At 40.5% G+C, this 15567-nt stretch overlaps 2 protein-coding genes across 4 annotated transcripts; one reads left to right on the top strand and one right to left on the bottom strand.

Moving 5' to 3' along the window:
- Positions 1-7: 7 nt before the first annotated feature.
- On the bottom strand, positions 8-11117 carry Atg17 (autophagy-related 17). Of its 3 annotated transcripts, none has more exons than XM_065476779.1 (20): positions 11011-11117; positions 9593-9779; positions 8900-9111; positions 8681-8845; positions 8143-8269; positions 7904-8084; positions 7677-7847; positions 7404-7588; positions 7165-7351; positions 6935-7114; positions 6748-6879; positions 5926-6216; positions 4999-5238; positions 4835-4942; positions 4458-4727; positions 3356-3786; positions 1868-1967; positions 1758-1807; positions 1489-1693; positions 8-938 (listed from the first exon to the last, which is right to left on the bottom strand). In XM_065476779.1, the coding sequence occupies exons 2-20, from the start codon at positions 9658-9660 to the stop codon at positions 723-725; spliced, it is 3519 nt and encodes a 1172-aa protein (XP_065332851.1). In that variant the 5' UTR covers positions 9661-9779; positions 11011-11117; the 3' UTR covers positions 8-722. The 3 variants fall into 3 exon arrangements, with proteins under 3 accessions (XP_065332851.1, XP_065332852.1, XP_065332849.1); XM_065476780.1 differs by lacking the exon at positions 11011-11117 and adding an exon at positions 10177-10312 and having other exon boundaries at positions 8681-8842; XM_065476777.1 differs by lacking the exon at positions 11011-11117 and adding an exon at positions 10177-10312.
- LOC135934795 (ankyrin repeat and SOCS box protein 1-like) lies at positions 10527-14359 on the top strand. Its single transcript, XM_065476783.1, has 4 exons — positions 10527-10550; positions 11036-11200; positions 11294-11621; positions 13017-14359. The coding sequence occupies exons 2-4, from the start codon at positions 11038-11040 to the stop codon at positions 13672-13674; spliced, it is 1149 nt and encodes a 382-aa protein (XP_065332855.1). The 5' UTR covers positions 10527-10550; positions 11036-11037; the 3' UTR covers positions 13675-14359.
- Positions 14360-15567: the final 1208 nt, after the last annotated feature.

A 15567-nucleotide genomic window follows, 5' to 3' on the forward strand; every position in this document is an offset into this window, starting at 1 on the left:
CAAGGTGTACTCTTGATTAACAAAAAATTTATTTCAATTGGAGAAAATTTCTCGCTAATGATTTCACATCATTGATAGTGCATTTTCTCGTTGAATATGTCTGCAGTGGAAGAAAAACTCGTGTCACATTCAAGCAAACCTCTCAATCGCGAAACGCACTGGATAAGTTCTAACAATACGACTAACAATAAGCTTAAGTAATGTACAAAAGAAGCGTTACTCTCACATAAAAAAGATACATCCACACTCGCAGTCAGTAAATTCAACAAAACCATGTTAAATTGCTAACTAAAAAGAATATCACTCGTCGTGTAAATTAAAACCTAAGATATCATCAATTTTCAATTTACAAATTATATATGTTATGGAACAATTATCACCTGATATTTGTGTATGGCAGAAGTAGGGGCGAACGATTGAGTAACAATTAAGGCATTGTTACGAGAGGAAATTATCATTTCCCTGGCGTAGCAAAAGTGGTCAAGCAGTGGCGTACGCGCGCGATTACATTTTTTTTTATGAAACTTCTTTGTGCCGTACTTTAAGAGTTTGCAAAAATACCGTCAGCAACAAGACAAATAGAGCGCCAAGCGGTTTAAATTATCGATTTAAAAAGTCTCAGAGATCTATCGCATAATTTTCTGTTTCCGAGCGATCGTTCCGTCCGTTTTTAAGTCCCGCCGAAGCGTCTTGTCCTCTCTACCTAACCTGATTGATTGTGATCACAGAGTACTCGAGTTGCCAGGCCCGAAGCGCGACGTCTCCAGTTCGGCACGGCTGAACTGCTGACTGCTGCTCATGGCGCTGGCTCCTCCGTGCCGCGGGCTGCTGCCCCGCTGGTGGTGCGACGAGCCCGCCGAAAACTCGCCGCGCTGCAACGACTGCACCATCACGCGGTAGAACCTTGTATCCTTCGGCACGCCAAACCGATTCTCCGCCTGCAAAAAAATGTTTTCTGTTAAGCATAATTATATATATTTTTTTTTTATTTTGTTAGGGACTTAAATTACGAAAATCTAGTATGCAGAAATTTACTGGCAGATAATAATTTACATTTTTACGACTCTGAACTTATTATTTGGTCAAATTTGCAGTCCACGTTAGTAACAATTGAAGTTTTCATGAAATAACCTCTTTAATGATAGATAATGATGTGTAAATAAATTTATATTTAAATACATATATCACTGACGTTTCAACAAGAAGCCTATTCACTAAATTCATGTAGTCTGTCGTGATTGGAATGATGTTTACTGTTAAAAATATATCAATTTTTAACTTAATTATAATTTGTGAGACATTTAAAATGCTAATTATATTAAAATTGATGCATTAATCAGAAATTGTAGATAAATCTAAGTCCAATCATGTCTCTTTATTAATCAGTTAGAAAGCAAAAGCTCACGAGTAATTTATTTCTGACAATAAAATATCAAGAATCACGAATTCAATAATTTTAATACGACGCATAATTCATTTCAAAATTACCTTTCTGGCGAAGCAATACTCCTTCTTGACAACCTGGGCAATGCTGTACATTTTCCTTGGCGCCACGTCTGTGGAGGAGGTGCTGAGGCCCAAAAGTTCGATGCAATCAGAATGAAGGAAGTACAGAGTGGAGCTGTCTTGCAGAATGATGTAGTTGTTGAGCTCCTCGTCCCACAGCACCAGCACAATGTCACCCGTGTTGCACCTGAGAAGGAGCAAAACAAATCATATAATTCTTTGTTGATTCATTTTGGTTAAAATTAACTTACGATCCAACTCGCAAGAGGCCTTCCTGGATCATGGCATTTGTGCTTCGACTCTGTGGAAATAATTTGGTGCGTTTCAATCGTGCGATTGACAGATGATTAGGTTCAATTACCAGTCGCTCCCGGAGTCGGGAGTCGTCTTGCAGCCTTCGCCTCGACGTCTCGGGGCTGGTTGTCTGGCCAATATCCCCTCGACCGTGCACACTCGACTCCCTGCGCAGCCACAAAAATTAAGCGGATTTCCAAGACGGATTTGGCGATTATTATACAGGGTGATTTGTGGGACTAATTTACGATGTCATTTATTTACAAGTTTGGATTAACTTAGTTTCATGGCGTAGAATTAATATTTTAACGAAAGACGATGTATTTTTGTGGATCTAAAAAATCAGTGCTCACGATCGTCATGAAATGATGAATTATTAACATTTTCGTTATTTTTAATCTTGATATTAAATAGAGATTTCATGAAGAATTTAGAAATTATTTCATTTCAAATTTATAAGTATAAAACGGTTATTTAATGCAATTAATAAATAAATGGTCTAATTATAAGTACATCTCTTATTTTGGTATTGACTTTTCTTCTATTCAATATAAACCGGAAGATAACTTCAAAAAGTTTTAAAAACACTGTATAAGGAGTTTCATTCAAAATTTGCAAAATAAGTTATAACTTGAAATTAATTTAGCCATGCAGACTTTGGATTACTTGAAGTTGATGCGTGACAATAGTAAAGCCCTTGTATTTTTTGCTTTGTAGTGCAGTTTAAGTGAGAAGAAAATTATAAATCAAATACAACCATTAAAACATTCAAGTAACAATAATAATTAAAATATCAGTACAAACAAATCCCACTGACTCTGATCTTTAAAAGAATAAATTTAATATTTTAGCATGTACAATCACGAATTAGAGACCGATTTTCTTGCTAAATCCCAAATAGAAACGCAGGATACCTTTGCAGCTGAAAGGAGTGGAGGTGCCAGAAGGGGGAAAGGGGTGGATTTTCAGGTATGGAACGAGACGTTCATTATTGGCTACATCTCAAGGGATTAAGTTCAGTTCGAACCTCCTTCCAGCGGCAAATTTAAAACCACTTTTCAAACCTGCCTGGTATGAAAGTAGTAAAGTGATTTATATTTTTAACCTCCCTTGATAGCGGCCGCAGAGGAGCTTGGGCCCAATGTGGCCCATTTTTCGCCTCCTCGCACCGAGCTCTTTGATTGAAACGCCTGATATTTGTCCCTAAAGCCAATGGAAAGGTGCGCAAACCAGCAAGTAGTGGCACCTCCCAGCCCGTTGAGCCATTAAATTAACCACCTCTGACTTTGGGCAGCCAGTTTTAGATCCCAGAAAAACTCAATAACCTCCCATTCCTTTGACACTCCTGAGAATGCCCAAATAATGCGAGCCAACGGGCTGGTATTGTTCATTCAACTTTGAATTCAAATTTAACAACGTCCCAATTTTCTTCAACTTATAAGGAAGCAGCACAAAAACGCAAATTTATTCAAAATCATCCACAAGTCTAAAATAAAAAATAAAAATAGGGCGGGCAGTGGGGGTTCATGCTTGTTAAGCGGGTGCAGGCACTCACGGTACAACAGCGACAGAGGATGCGGACATGCTGTCCGAGCTAACGTGCCTGTTGACCCTGGAAGTGCGGCGGTGCTGTTGCAGCTGGGTGCGCCGCAGCATCTCTTGCAGCTCGCGCTTCTCGCGCTCGGCCCGCGCCAGCTCGTCCTTGAGCCCGGCCACCGCGTGGGCCAGTTGGTCACGCTCCTGGCGCAGGTTTTCCAACTGGCGGTCCTTGTCGGCGGCTACCCTGCGCAGGGCCTCGTTGAAGGATACCTGCTTTGCCGCCTCGGAGCGCATCTGGTGCGCACGCTCTCGGTCCAGCTCGGCCTGCAGCCGCTTCCGCTCGCGCGCCTCGCCCTCCTGCACGGCCAGCTCCTGCTCGCGGCTCATCTCCTGCCGCAGGGCTGTCAGCGCCGCTTCGTGTGCAGCCAGCTCGATCAGATCGCCTCTCTGAACAATCATGTCAGCATGTATCAATGCGATACCGCATCCAGAGATCAAAATTTTGCAGCACGACAGTTGTTTCTCTAATTGATCATTCTAACAAGCTTGCAGGTCGAATAGCTAAGTCAAATGTAGTTATTTCCTACTTATTTAGAAAATAAATAATAATAAACACTCGATAAAGACTGCCCTGAGGATTTTTATTGGATCACTCTCTAGCTCTTTGCTTGAAAAATTGAACATCATTTTTTGAGTGATTTACAATTTGGATTATGGCCAAATGCGATGCTTTCTACACATGATACTGATGGGTTAGTTATAAACTGTGTACATCTAAAATTGTGTTAAGATTTTGAAAAATACTTCAATATTGAAGGTTATGAAATCCAAATTTTTTAGGGCTGTCCACATTCTCTTGCTACTTATGACGTCGTCGTTGAGTTACTGCACTCTGCTTCCAAATTCGCCTTTGTAGTTAGTGCTATGGCAGTGAGTCAACAAAATTTGATCCAAAAGTAAGCTGCATTTATAGCAATCAAATAGGCAAGAGCGAGATAATAGAGAAGCATGTTACGCCTTGCACAACCCTCATCAGACACCTATCCAACGTAAGTGAAAAGGTCAATACTAAAATAAAATTATGAAGCAATGATCAATTTAACAACAACAAAAAGTACCTCGATTTTCTCCAGACTTGTGTCCGACGGGCTTCTCTCCATCTGCGAAGCGTGGACCATCTTGAAGCGTGACCTGAGACCCTCCAGCTCCAGGCGGTGCTCGCGGTTGAGCCGGTCTGTTACCTCCTTGATAGCCGCCTTTCTCTCAGCTTCAGCGTTGTTCAGGGTTTGCTCCAACCTGGTTTGCGCCTCGGCCTGCAGTTCAGTCACCTGGCGAGCAAGCTCCAATTCCGCTTCGCACCTCATTTTTGAACTTAATTCCTCCAACGCCTTAGGATCAGAAGGGAAAATAACGTTTTACAAATTGAAATGGGGCGTCATATGGTTTTTGATTAAAGAGCAATTTGAAGTGCTACTTTTCTGAAAATTTAAATTACCTGAGTTTGTTTAGCTTGCAATTCGGCCATGAGAACGCCTTCTTTGGTCTCCACCCTGTCGAGTTCCTCCTTGGCCATTGCCAGATTTTGCTCTCGTTCATGCAGCATCTAATGCACCAAATTAAATAACTATGATTTTACATTTGTTTTCATTGACAATTAACCTTTTTCAAATCAGCGATTGTCTCCTCGTGCCGTTGCTGAAGAAGAATGACCCTCTCCAGGATCTCTCTCCTACAATCTTCGAGGCTCTTACCCATGTCTTTTGAATTCTCAGCCATGCACAAACTTAGAGTTTTCAGTTCATCCCTCCACTGCTTGGCTTGAGTCATCGCCAGGTTTGTTATTTTCTTCATGGTGCTCATGGTGAGGCTTTCTTGAGAGCTCACGCTGCCAAGATTTTCCTATAAATAACGAGTTTTTAATTAATAAAAGTGGTAAATTACAAAGCTGAAGCGCCTTTCTAAGTGGCTAATTCATTTTTCAATATCAGGAGGAGTGCTTTTGTAAGTTTTTATTGCCAGATTTTGATGTAACACGCGATTAGGAGACCCTGTGTAAAGACATTATTGCTTCAAAAAAGTCTCCAGTTTTAATTTATATAAAATTGTATGTTAAATCTTTATAAGTATGCTTTTAGCAACTTTGAAAGGACCTCCAGCGGCAAAGAACTAAACATCAAACAGTTAAATTATATCAAGAGCAATTTTGAAGCAAAAAGAGACGAAGCGGTTGAATCAAGTGGCTTTTGGACAAAATAAAAAACTGTAAAAAATGTACGCTGTACCAATCGCAATTTAAATGCTAGCTACTGGCTACTTGCAAATCAAAGGAAGAGTGATCGCAACCGCATACTGAACTGAAAGTACCTGCAACAACTTAATCAAAGTGTCTTTCTCCTTAATTTCAGCTCTGAGCTGACTAACAGCCACTGATTCGGGGAAGAGGATGTGCTCCGCGGACACGGTGTCCACGCTGCCGGTCCGACTTGGCGGCAGCGACTCGTCGATGTAAAAATCGGTCGAGGCGAACTCACCGGCCGGCGCGACCGGGGAACAAGGGGTTTCGGGCAAATGCGCAAAACAACAAACCTCCTTCTCGGGCTGCACGCTGGGCGTCGAGCTCTGCTGCGAAGACGACTTGTCCGACGTCTGGATTAGGCACGGCGGGTTCTCCAGCGGCAGATTCGGGTCAACAGGGCTCTGGCCGACCTTTTCAAACTCCTCCGTGTCCGTTTCAGACTCGAAGCCGCGATCCTCCTTTGGCAGCGACGGCACGTCGATGCTCGGCTGCGGACTGAGATCGTGGCCGGCTGAGCTGGTAGGCTGCAGCAGAGCGCCAATTGAGGAGTCGGCCGCGTCTTGCGATGGCGTCAAACCGTTCTAAAAATTTCGCGAAAAATATGTTATTGAGGATGTCTGTGAGTTTTATTTATTTACTAATTGAGATTTTCTATCTCGCTCTATGTTTGAGAATTATTAGAAGGTTCTGAAACGGCAATTTTGACAGAGAAAAGTTGGAACAAAATGCGTAAATCCCGATTTTTAGCCAATCATGCTTTATGAGGAGACTGACAATCTAATTAAAGCAAAACGTTATTAAACTATGTTACCAAAAATAACTGATGATTCTTATCTAAAACTAACATTTTGACCAAGAACTAATAAAGAATTTGCAGTTTTATATTACACATGATTACAATCTACAATTCCAATAAAACGAAATGTAAAATGAAGATAAATTCCACAACATTTACGCGAACAGGCGTAAGGTGTGCAGGTTTCCTTTATAGTTATACATCAGATTCAAAGAGCTAATTTTTACTCTAAAATTAGCTTAATTGTGTGCTATTCTATGAGCCATCTTTTCTATCTTTCCAATATAGTAAATTGATTTCAGTTGCAAGGATGTACCTGTTCTGTAGCTGTGCTTCTTAGCAGATTGGGAGAAAACATGAAATTGAAAGAAGACTCGGTGTACTCTGGAATTGCCGAGGCCATTTCTGGCAGTTGCTGCTTCAAAAGCTTGATGTCTTCGCAGGTAAGCTACAATCGAAACACATTAGAATTTTGTGATTTCACGCAGGCAGAATATAATTACTTCTGGTAAATAATTGTCGAAAACATTTGGCGGCTGCGCGGCAAAAGGCGGTGGCTCATCGTTCAAGCCGGGAAACAGGTTGCGGAGAAAATGGTTTTCGAATTGATCATGAAAGGCTTTACGACGGCTTATCTCTTCCTTGTAAATGTCATCAGACTGGGCAGACAGGTCATGTGCCCACTGCAAACAAATTTTCAGAAAATGACGCACGGACAAGCAGAATCCCTCACTTTTAAAAACGCTTTTGAAAAGGCTCTTCGCCTCACGACCTCGCCAACTGCATTCAGGTAGATGTCAGGCGAAAGGTGAACTTGCTGGAAGATGTCCAGCCTGTTTTTCAGGGCCTTTAAACCCTCGTGGTAGATAAGCAGTTTGTGCGACACGTCGCTGATGTTGTTTTGCACAAACACCACCCACCTGCAAGCAAAATTTAGAATTAAAAATCCGTGGAGGCATTGCATTAAGTTACTTTAGCCGGTGCAGTAGGTTAAGTGAAAGCTCCTCCTTTGCTTTTGTGCACCGCTTCAAGATATCCCTCATTTGCTGATGATTTTTCAGCATCACACTTAGGTGGCGGCTGTGCGTTTGACAGAGATCAGGCAAAATCGTCTCGTCCCCCAGTTTGTTCAATCTTTGCAGGTTTTGATTCAAACCCTTCAAAGAAATAAAGATTAATTAGCCATTTTGTATCTTTTTGATAACCAGATAAATATTGTTTTCAAAATTCCAGATTACTACTTACAATTGAGTGCTCCTCTTGCTCCTGCACATACCTCTTGTTAGAAACCATTATATTTTCTAGGCCAGAGAGTCGCTCCTCCAAGCCTTTGATTTCCTTCATGCTTGTGTTTGAAGCTGTTTCGATTGCAGTTTCAATATTTTTCTTTAAGGCTTGCATGGTGGTCTCGTTTAACTGAAAATGAGGTGGTTAATTTTAACCATATCCCCTGACATTAAACGAATATTCACTTGTTCCAGTCTTGAGAAGCACGAATCTACTGCTTGGTCCATGTTGCTTTGTCTGTCTGTCGACGTAATCCACTCCAAGAGAGTGGTAGCTTCTGCTTGCGAGCTGTCTATGTTCTCATTGTTTAAGAGAAGGGCGGGCAGTACCGGAATCTGACTGAGGATTTCCAAATCCCCTCGGAAGCTGTGGAATCAAGTAAATCGCTTTATTCACACTGCAGGGTGCACAAGGAAAGCATTACTTTTGAAGAAGGTTGTAGTGTTCTTCACGGTTCTGGAGAAACTGATTGAAATGCTGCTCAAATAACTCAGCCTTGATCTCGAATGCCTTGGTGGTGTCTTCCAGATTTGCTACTACTGCAGCCCAACCTGAAAATTAAACATATACGTTTAGATGTCACTATTGGAAATTTTATTATCAATTAAACTTTTTCCTATTATATTATAATTATGCGGAAAGAGGGCACGAAAAATTCAGAGAGGTAAAATTAGCCTTTAAGACTAATAAAAAAAACACCCAATTTGTTACGGAGGTTTTGGTATATTAAAAAGGGCTTAGGTAATTTAAAAGAAAAAATAGAAATTCCTAGATTAATTACACTTTACCTACAAAGCCTAAGGTACTCTTGGCCAGTAAAACATGCAAAGCTATCTTAGACACTTGTCAGCTGTTTTTAGAGGGTTAATGCAGATTAAGAACATTAATTCACCAGACGTAACATTTTAATGTGATGGATATTTTTTTTTAATTTTCCGGAGTGAGAGTAAAAATGAACATGCCTTGTTGTTGCAGATGTTGATCATGTACTAGCTGCTCGCACACTTTGGTCTGCTCCTTGGCCAATTCAAAGAATTTCTTAGCCAGCTTGGTTCTCTGCAAGACGGTATCATACGAGGGCTGCATGGCAATAGCGTATTTCGTCTCTTCGTTCATGTCGACGTCTACTGCATTAACAATGATGTTTTGATGCGCCAGTGAAAAACATATCAAAAACCCACCAGACCCATAGTTGACGCTTGGGGTAAGAGGCGTCGTGCTCTCGATGGTGCATTTACTGAACAGGAAAATTGGATTTGTGTCCGTGCCCGCTGCTGAATACTGGCACACCCTATTGTTCGAGTCCAGGCTCTCCCCTCCGCTGACCAGAAGCACCTGCTTATCGGGAGGGATGCTGCACATCCTCCCGATAACTCCCTTCAAATGAGCAACGCTGCAAACGATATCAGTATTTGGGTTAAAAACTGACCACCTTTAGAGACAGCACAATAAAATAAATGATGAAACATGTATGTGTAACAGTTGAATGCCAACATTTAAAATGTGGACAAGGCGACGCATAGACAATTATTATTCATTACGATATCAATAATGTTTGCTTATGTGATTTACAGCGTAAGTCCAACAATAATTGTCTACGCGCCATATTATTTCTGTTACTACGCATGCTGTAAGATTTGCGCTGAATAAGAACAAGCAATCTTTAATTAAAACAGCTGTTTTTCGCTGCAAAAAAGGGATGTTTTATAGGAAAATTTAGTTGGACAATCTTAATAAATGAAAACGATCATGGCATAGTTCGATAGCTGTCTGATAAGGTGTTTCCCCACGAATAGCAATTAATTTTACGTGAACAAAATGTGTATCATACTTACAATTAGTAAATAATTTGTGAACATGAATTGAATTTTTACCTCTCGAGAGCGAGGTTCATGTCGTAGGTCATCATTGAGCCCGTCTCCACATGGAAAACGTACAGCATTTTGATGATATTTTGTAGCTATGGGGTCAAAATCAGCAATCCACGGGAATGTTACGAAGACTCAGCTGCACAGGACGAGGGCCAGCCATCATCCACTGAAGCACTGATGAAGAGCAACTCTGCCGAAATGAAAAAAAGCGCCGTGAAGTAAATGACGACTGCTGTGTTGTTTGCCGTTGCTAACTAGGCAAAAGCGCGCAGCAGAGGGAATAACACACTGGAGGAAGGCTGCCTATCTCGATCCCGCACTCTGGCCTCCTAATATGTGCGCAGAAAGTGCAGCTGCTCGGTACACTTGCAAGTGCGAATCGAGCACGGCAGCAATATTACACATACATTCAATTTCACCTTGCGCGGTTTCGTCACGGAGCACTGTCAAGCACACACAACTCAGGGAGGAATTTAGAATCTCCGTGTAGAAGGGGGAGCTACCCTTTAAGTGCATTGTTCGACGTCGCTCGGAAGGGGATCGGTAGGGGAACACGAAAAACACGTGGATGGCAACGATTCACTTACCAGACGCGAGGTTTCAGCCTTTAGAAAACTCTCCATAATTGCAAATTATCCATTAGACCATGAGACACCAGCTGTTTATTACGCTCAATTCCATTGCGAATTTGCACCGTGAGAGGAGTAAGAGGGGAAGAATACTTGTATCAGCAATGTTGCCAACCTAATATTGCGTTTTTAACTCAAAATAATAAATTGAAATGCTCGTTTGAGCCTGTCGAATTTTTTTAAATGAAGTTTATGCCACTCAAAATACATTTTATCAAAACAATATGTACACAAAAACTCAAAGTTATTCTTCTCTTTTTCACTTTTGTCTTTTTATCAAGTTGTCACCTTTGTTTTTAGGATTTTTGTTTTATTTCTGTCAGAGGCATCAGGTGAGGCAGATTCAGATTGGCTTTGTGTACATATCGCTGGTTCACCTTGTTTTATTTGTAAAACAGCGTTGCCGAAGTTTTATTTTGACGGTAATGATGTACTTGTTTTGTATCACACTAATATTTTTTTAAATTTTCTTATCTCGATATAGTTCAAATTACGCAATTTTAATAAACACTGGACAAAATATTCAACAGTGTATAAATTATCTCGGGAGACTCGGCCTAGTTTGCAAAGGAAATTTTTTATTTTTAATGATATCTTAAAAGGTTTTTCTACGCTTAATTTTTCTGGGTCATCTGACTAAATAAAAAGCCTTTAGTCTGAACTTAAAGTTAATGAAGAATAAATCTGACGTGTATGTATGTGACTGGATTAAAGGGCGTATTGTTTACATCTTGCGGTGGATTATTTAGAAACCTTTTCCTCTGCTTTGAATTGTTCCTATTGATTTCTTACCGTTCTCCTGATGTTGCTGCAATAGCGATGGCCACGCCAGCAAAAAGACCGTGCTTGGAATCAAATGGAGAATCGTCTAAATCTGCCACAGGAATTTGTCACAACAGTGACTGCCGAGGGACGATCGAGGAAGCAGACGCGCTGGCTAATGAGTATTTAAAAACCCCGAACCTCGACAAGACCAGCTATGGTAATAAACCATTTAAAACGCACGCATTATATACTGCACAATAATAATTATACAATTTAGTAATAATAAATATCACACAATTAATGCTTTCAGAGAGCTATCAGCTATTGTCTGCAGCGATAAAATCGGGCCACTTCAATTGCGTTGAGTCTCTGCTAAACGCGGGCATCGACGTCAACGGCGAGTACTGCAACTCGGGCCCCCATGCGCAGGTGGACTTCCCCAAGACACCACTGGTCACGGCCATACTGAAAAACAGATTTAACGTGGTCAAGCTGTTGGTGAGCCAAGGCGCCAGGGTCAATCCCTTGCCCAGTGATGACGACGACAACCTCTTCAGATACCCGCTCTTCCACGCCCTCAACAGAGACAATCCGGATATGGTGACCCTCCTGATTGAGCTAGGTGCCGACCCAAACAGGTGAGTTTTCCTACAATGTTATTTAAGTTAGTTTAAAAGTTATCTCAAAACTCTAATTTTCGACAAGGAACTCTAATAACAATGATGAATGAAAATGAAAACAATGATTGTGGTGGAATCAATTAAATTCGGGCTTTTTGAATGAAAAATAAATGTCGACTTACTGTTGCCATCAGTGAGAAACATTTAAAGAACTTGAAAAATGGTGTTAAACAAACTTCCGTTAACATATTGTTATGTTTATTTGTTAATTTTACACAAACAATTAACCACTGTTAGTCTTCTACATAGTTTACTATGTGTCTTACAAAATCATTGTTTGTAGCTTAACTAAAGACATTATTATAATTCCAACTACATAATTATTGTCATAGGACACACAAGAAATAATCGTCCATTTACATTTTTTATAACTCTTATGTTTTCATTTTTCTTAGCTAAAAAGATGTCTTAATTACAATGCGGACTATGGTATTTTATCAAACTGCAAAACAATTTGAACTGTTTAATATATGCTGCCTCTAAAATTTGAATAAGATAGTTAAACTACTTTATAATTTATTGCCACGTCAATTTAATTTTTTTTTATCTAGATCGTCTTACACTTATGGCGTGCTTTTACTAATCCAGATAAACTAATTTCTACCGCATATCATTAAGAAAAAAAAGAAATTCTTAATCCTTGCAGAAAAACTCGCTATTTTTTTTTAAGAAACGTGTTAAATAGTTGAAAACAAGATTTTCCTGTAAGCAGATATTCATGCCTCCTATGTTGGATAAAATTTGCTTTTAGTATGAAATTTTTAAGAAGCTTGAAATATTATGGTATCGACCTAGGCATAAATATTCGATAAATTCCCTTGCAGGTAAGACTGCAACTCAAACTTCACTTTCAAAGGTTTTTTTATCTATCGATGAAAATTACGCAATATCCATGGGAAAGTAGTGTTGCTTTATCAGAAACGATCTTCTTAGGCAACTCTTAACAGTGTTTATGCGTGTTTTTTATTTATATCAAAATTCTTCAGAACTGAGACACAAGAATTTCTAAAACTGATTATTTGAGTGGCGTAATGAAAGGAAAGTATTTTCCTTAAAATAAAAACCGTCCAAATTCCTAAGGCCTATCCAAATCTCAATACGTTCCAAGCATGCTTACATTTTCTTACCACCGAGTGTTTCCCATTGATACCGTTTTCTTGCACAATAATTTAATTTTTTCCACAGGCAAAACTCTAAAATTAGCGGTCATGTAGTGAAATAATTGTGTTGCTTTCAAGGAAAATCTTAGGATTCGACTTTTAGTTTTCTAAAACGTTAGGATTTTTTGCAACCCTGGTTACAAACACGCATTCCCTTGTTTTACAACGCCCTTATTTTTTCGGTTTCCCGCAGGCATCCAGCTGGCCGGCATGGAATGTCGCTGGCAGAACTGGCGTTGCAGACAAGTCGGAAAAAGATTTTCAAAATCCTCGTGGAGCACGGAGCGCGCGTGACCAAGCCGTACAGCTACCTGACGCTGGCCGTCAACCGGCGGGACATGGACACGTTCAAGTGTCTGATCAAGCACGACGCCTACCTCAACCGGCACCGGCGCTTCGAGGGGGACGACGGCCTCGATCCAAACAGCGTGCTGCTCAGCGTGCTGGAGGCGCACATCAAGTCGTCCAACTGCTTCACCAGGCAGAACGTCACCACCTTCCTGAACGTGCTCAAGCAGTTCGGCTTCAACTTCTGGTCGCCGCAGGTCGACGGCATGCTGGACAACCTGCGCAACAAGGGCCTGCCGGACATCGTCGACGAGATCTCCAACCTCAGGAGCAAGATGCAGACTTTAAAGGAGATCGCCAGGGTGGCCATCCAGAGGAACGTGGGCGTGGAGCTGCCCAGGCAGATGAAACATATGAACCTGCCGCAGGAGCTGCGCAGGTACCTCGCCTACAAGGACGTTGACCGCATCGCTGTGCTGCAGGACAATCTGCCCAAGAACACTATCATGATCTCTGGCGACCAGAGACAGCTTTTTATCTTTAATTTCCCCAACAGACAGTGAGTCTCTGCGTCTTGGTCATTTATGAAGGCAGTCAGGCAACCGCAAGGTTGAATTCAAACAAAATTTTCATAAAAATTCTTGATATATTTTGGCAAGCATAATTGGAACAATCCAGTAATTAAATGCTCCCAGAATCGCGCTACGCGTGCATTTGCCACTGTCCTGAAGAGCGAAATTGAATCTATTTGTGATTCTTAAGCTATTCCAACTTTACTGCTTTTATTGTTGGACTGAATTGAGTTTTGAGTAAGTTGTTCCTAATCGGAGGGAGTAAAAATCACAAAGATACATCTACTAACTTATCAGTTACTTACGCTAGAAGTGGTTTTTCACCATTTGTAACAAAAGCATTGCATACAAAAATTCATATCATGCATGTAACATTATTTACACTGTAATATACGTTTTTATTTCAACTGTAAATATGCATATTCGCTTTTTTAACTGGTCAAGTGATTTGAAATGCATTTTGCCTGTGTGATGCATCTCCATTTGCACGAGAGCAATAATACTGTGAGATGAAATCGTGTTCCTTTGAATTGTTCTCACTCAGTGGAGCGCCGAAAAAATGTTTGGGAGAGGCGGACTTGTTACAAATACGTCGTAATATTTATTTCTGTTTGAAGCAAATAATAATGCCACTCATGCAATAATAAATAACGCAGTTACGTACGTGTAATCAAAAGTGGGATTTTCACTCTATAATCCATTTTCTAAGTATTTGGACTGGTTTTTTACAGTCTGCTGTTAGCGATTCTCCGTGATGTTGTCCAGTAAGTTGCATCTGAAAGAAAAGAATAGGACTTTAAATTTATTACAAACTTACCATTAGTGGCCGCCGAGCACATTTGAAAGTGGTCCAGCTTTTAATATGGAGAATGCGAAAGCCTTTTATAGAAGGCGATGCACGTGGCCTGGCTTAGGATGGTCACGTTCACGTACTGCAACATTTGGCCGTGCTTCACTGGAAATCGACCGTGGGGAAATTCGAGCTCTTTCATTTATTCCATCAATCTGATCGCAAAATTCATTTTTTGCGGTTTAATATTTCCCATCATGCGACGACGCCCTTGAGGTTCGCCAGATGCCAGGTCGATTAGGAATTATTCTCGGCTTCCTTAGTCTGCAGTTGGTAATTATATGGGATTTTGGACCAAATTAAATTTCGTCTCTTTGCCGTTCAAGTTAAGTGTCGGGAATGTTGTGCTGCATCGGAACAGGGGATGCAGACTGATGATCTTGGATGGCTTTCACCGAGGCGCCAGGCTGCATCCTGTCAATGCCTCCGACAAACTCATTCCCATCTTCCTTCCGGTCTCAAGTCTAGCAGCCTGTTATAAATGCTTTTCAGAAATGGTTTTACTCTAAACTGTGCAAAGCACAAGAATTTTTGACGAATCGGCCCATTTCTGCAATATTGCGAACTTTAAAATTAAATATTTTGCAAGCATGTGAAAACGGCATGGTTTTAATCATGCCGTTTAATCATGCATGGTTTAAATCATTTGACTTTCATTCCTTAGAAATAAAATAAATTGAAAATTCACAAAGCAAAAAAAAACAAGATCTTTAAATAAATATTGCTAACAAATTTCTCTCGCGAAATAAAAATATTTATTGTGTTTAGACTTTCATGATGCTCGCGTAATTTGTTTTAACTCTCATACTAAATGTATAGTGAAAAAATATTAATAGAAATAATGGGTCGTGAAAATACCTTCTAAGAAAAAAATTGTCAAAAGGGAAATTTTCGCCACTAACTTGCTCCATCATCATAGCAGCAAGTCCAGGAATTCCTGAAGTGCTGGCGTGAGTTCATCTCGCTTGGTGGCCAGTGTATGCTCCGATCTCTAAAAGTGCATGAGAGTGAGCAATTGAAATGTATCTCGGAAG

The sequence above is a fragment of the Cloeon dipterum genome, chromosome 1 (assembly GCF_949628265.1).
Source record: "Cloeon dipterum chromosome 1, ieCloDipt1.1, whole genome shotgun sequence".
In the NCBI taxonomy this organism is placed as follows: Eukaryota; Metazoa; Arthropoda; class Insecta; order Ephemeroptera; family Baetidae; genus Cloeon; species Cloeon dipterum.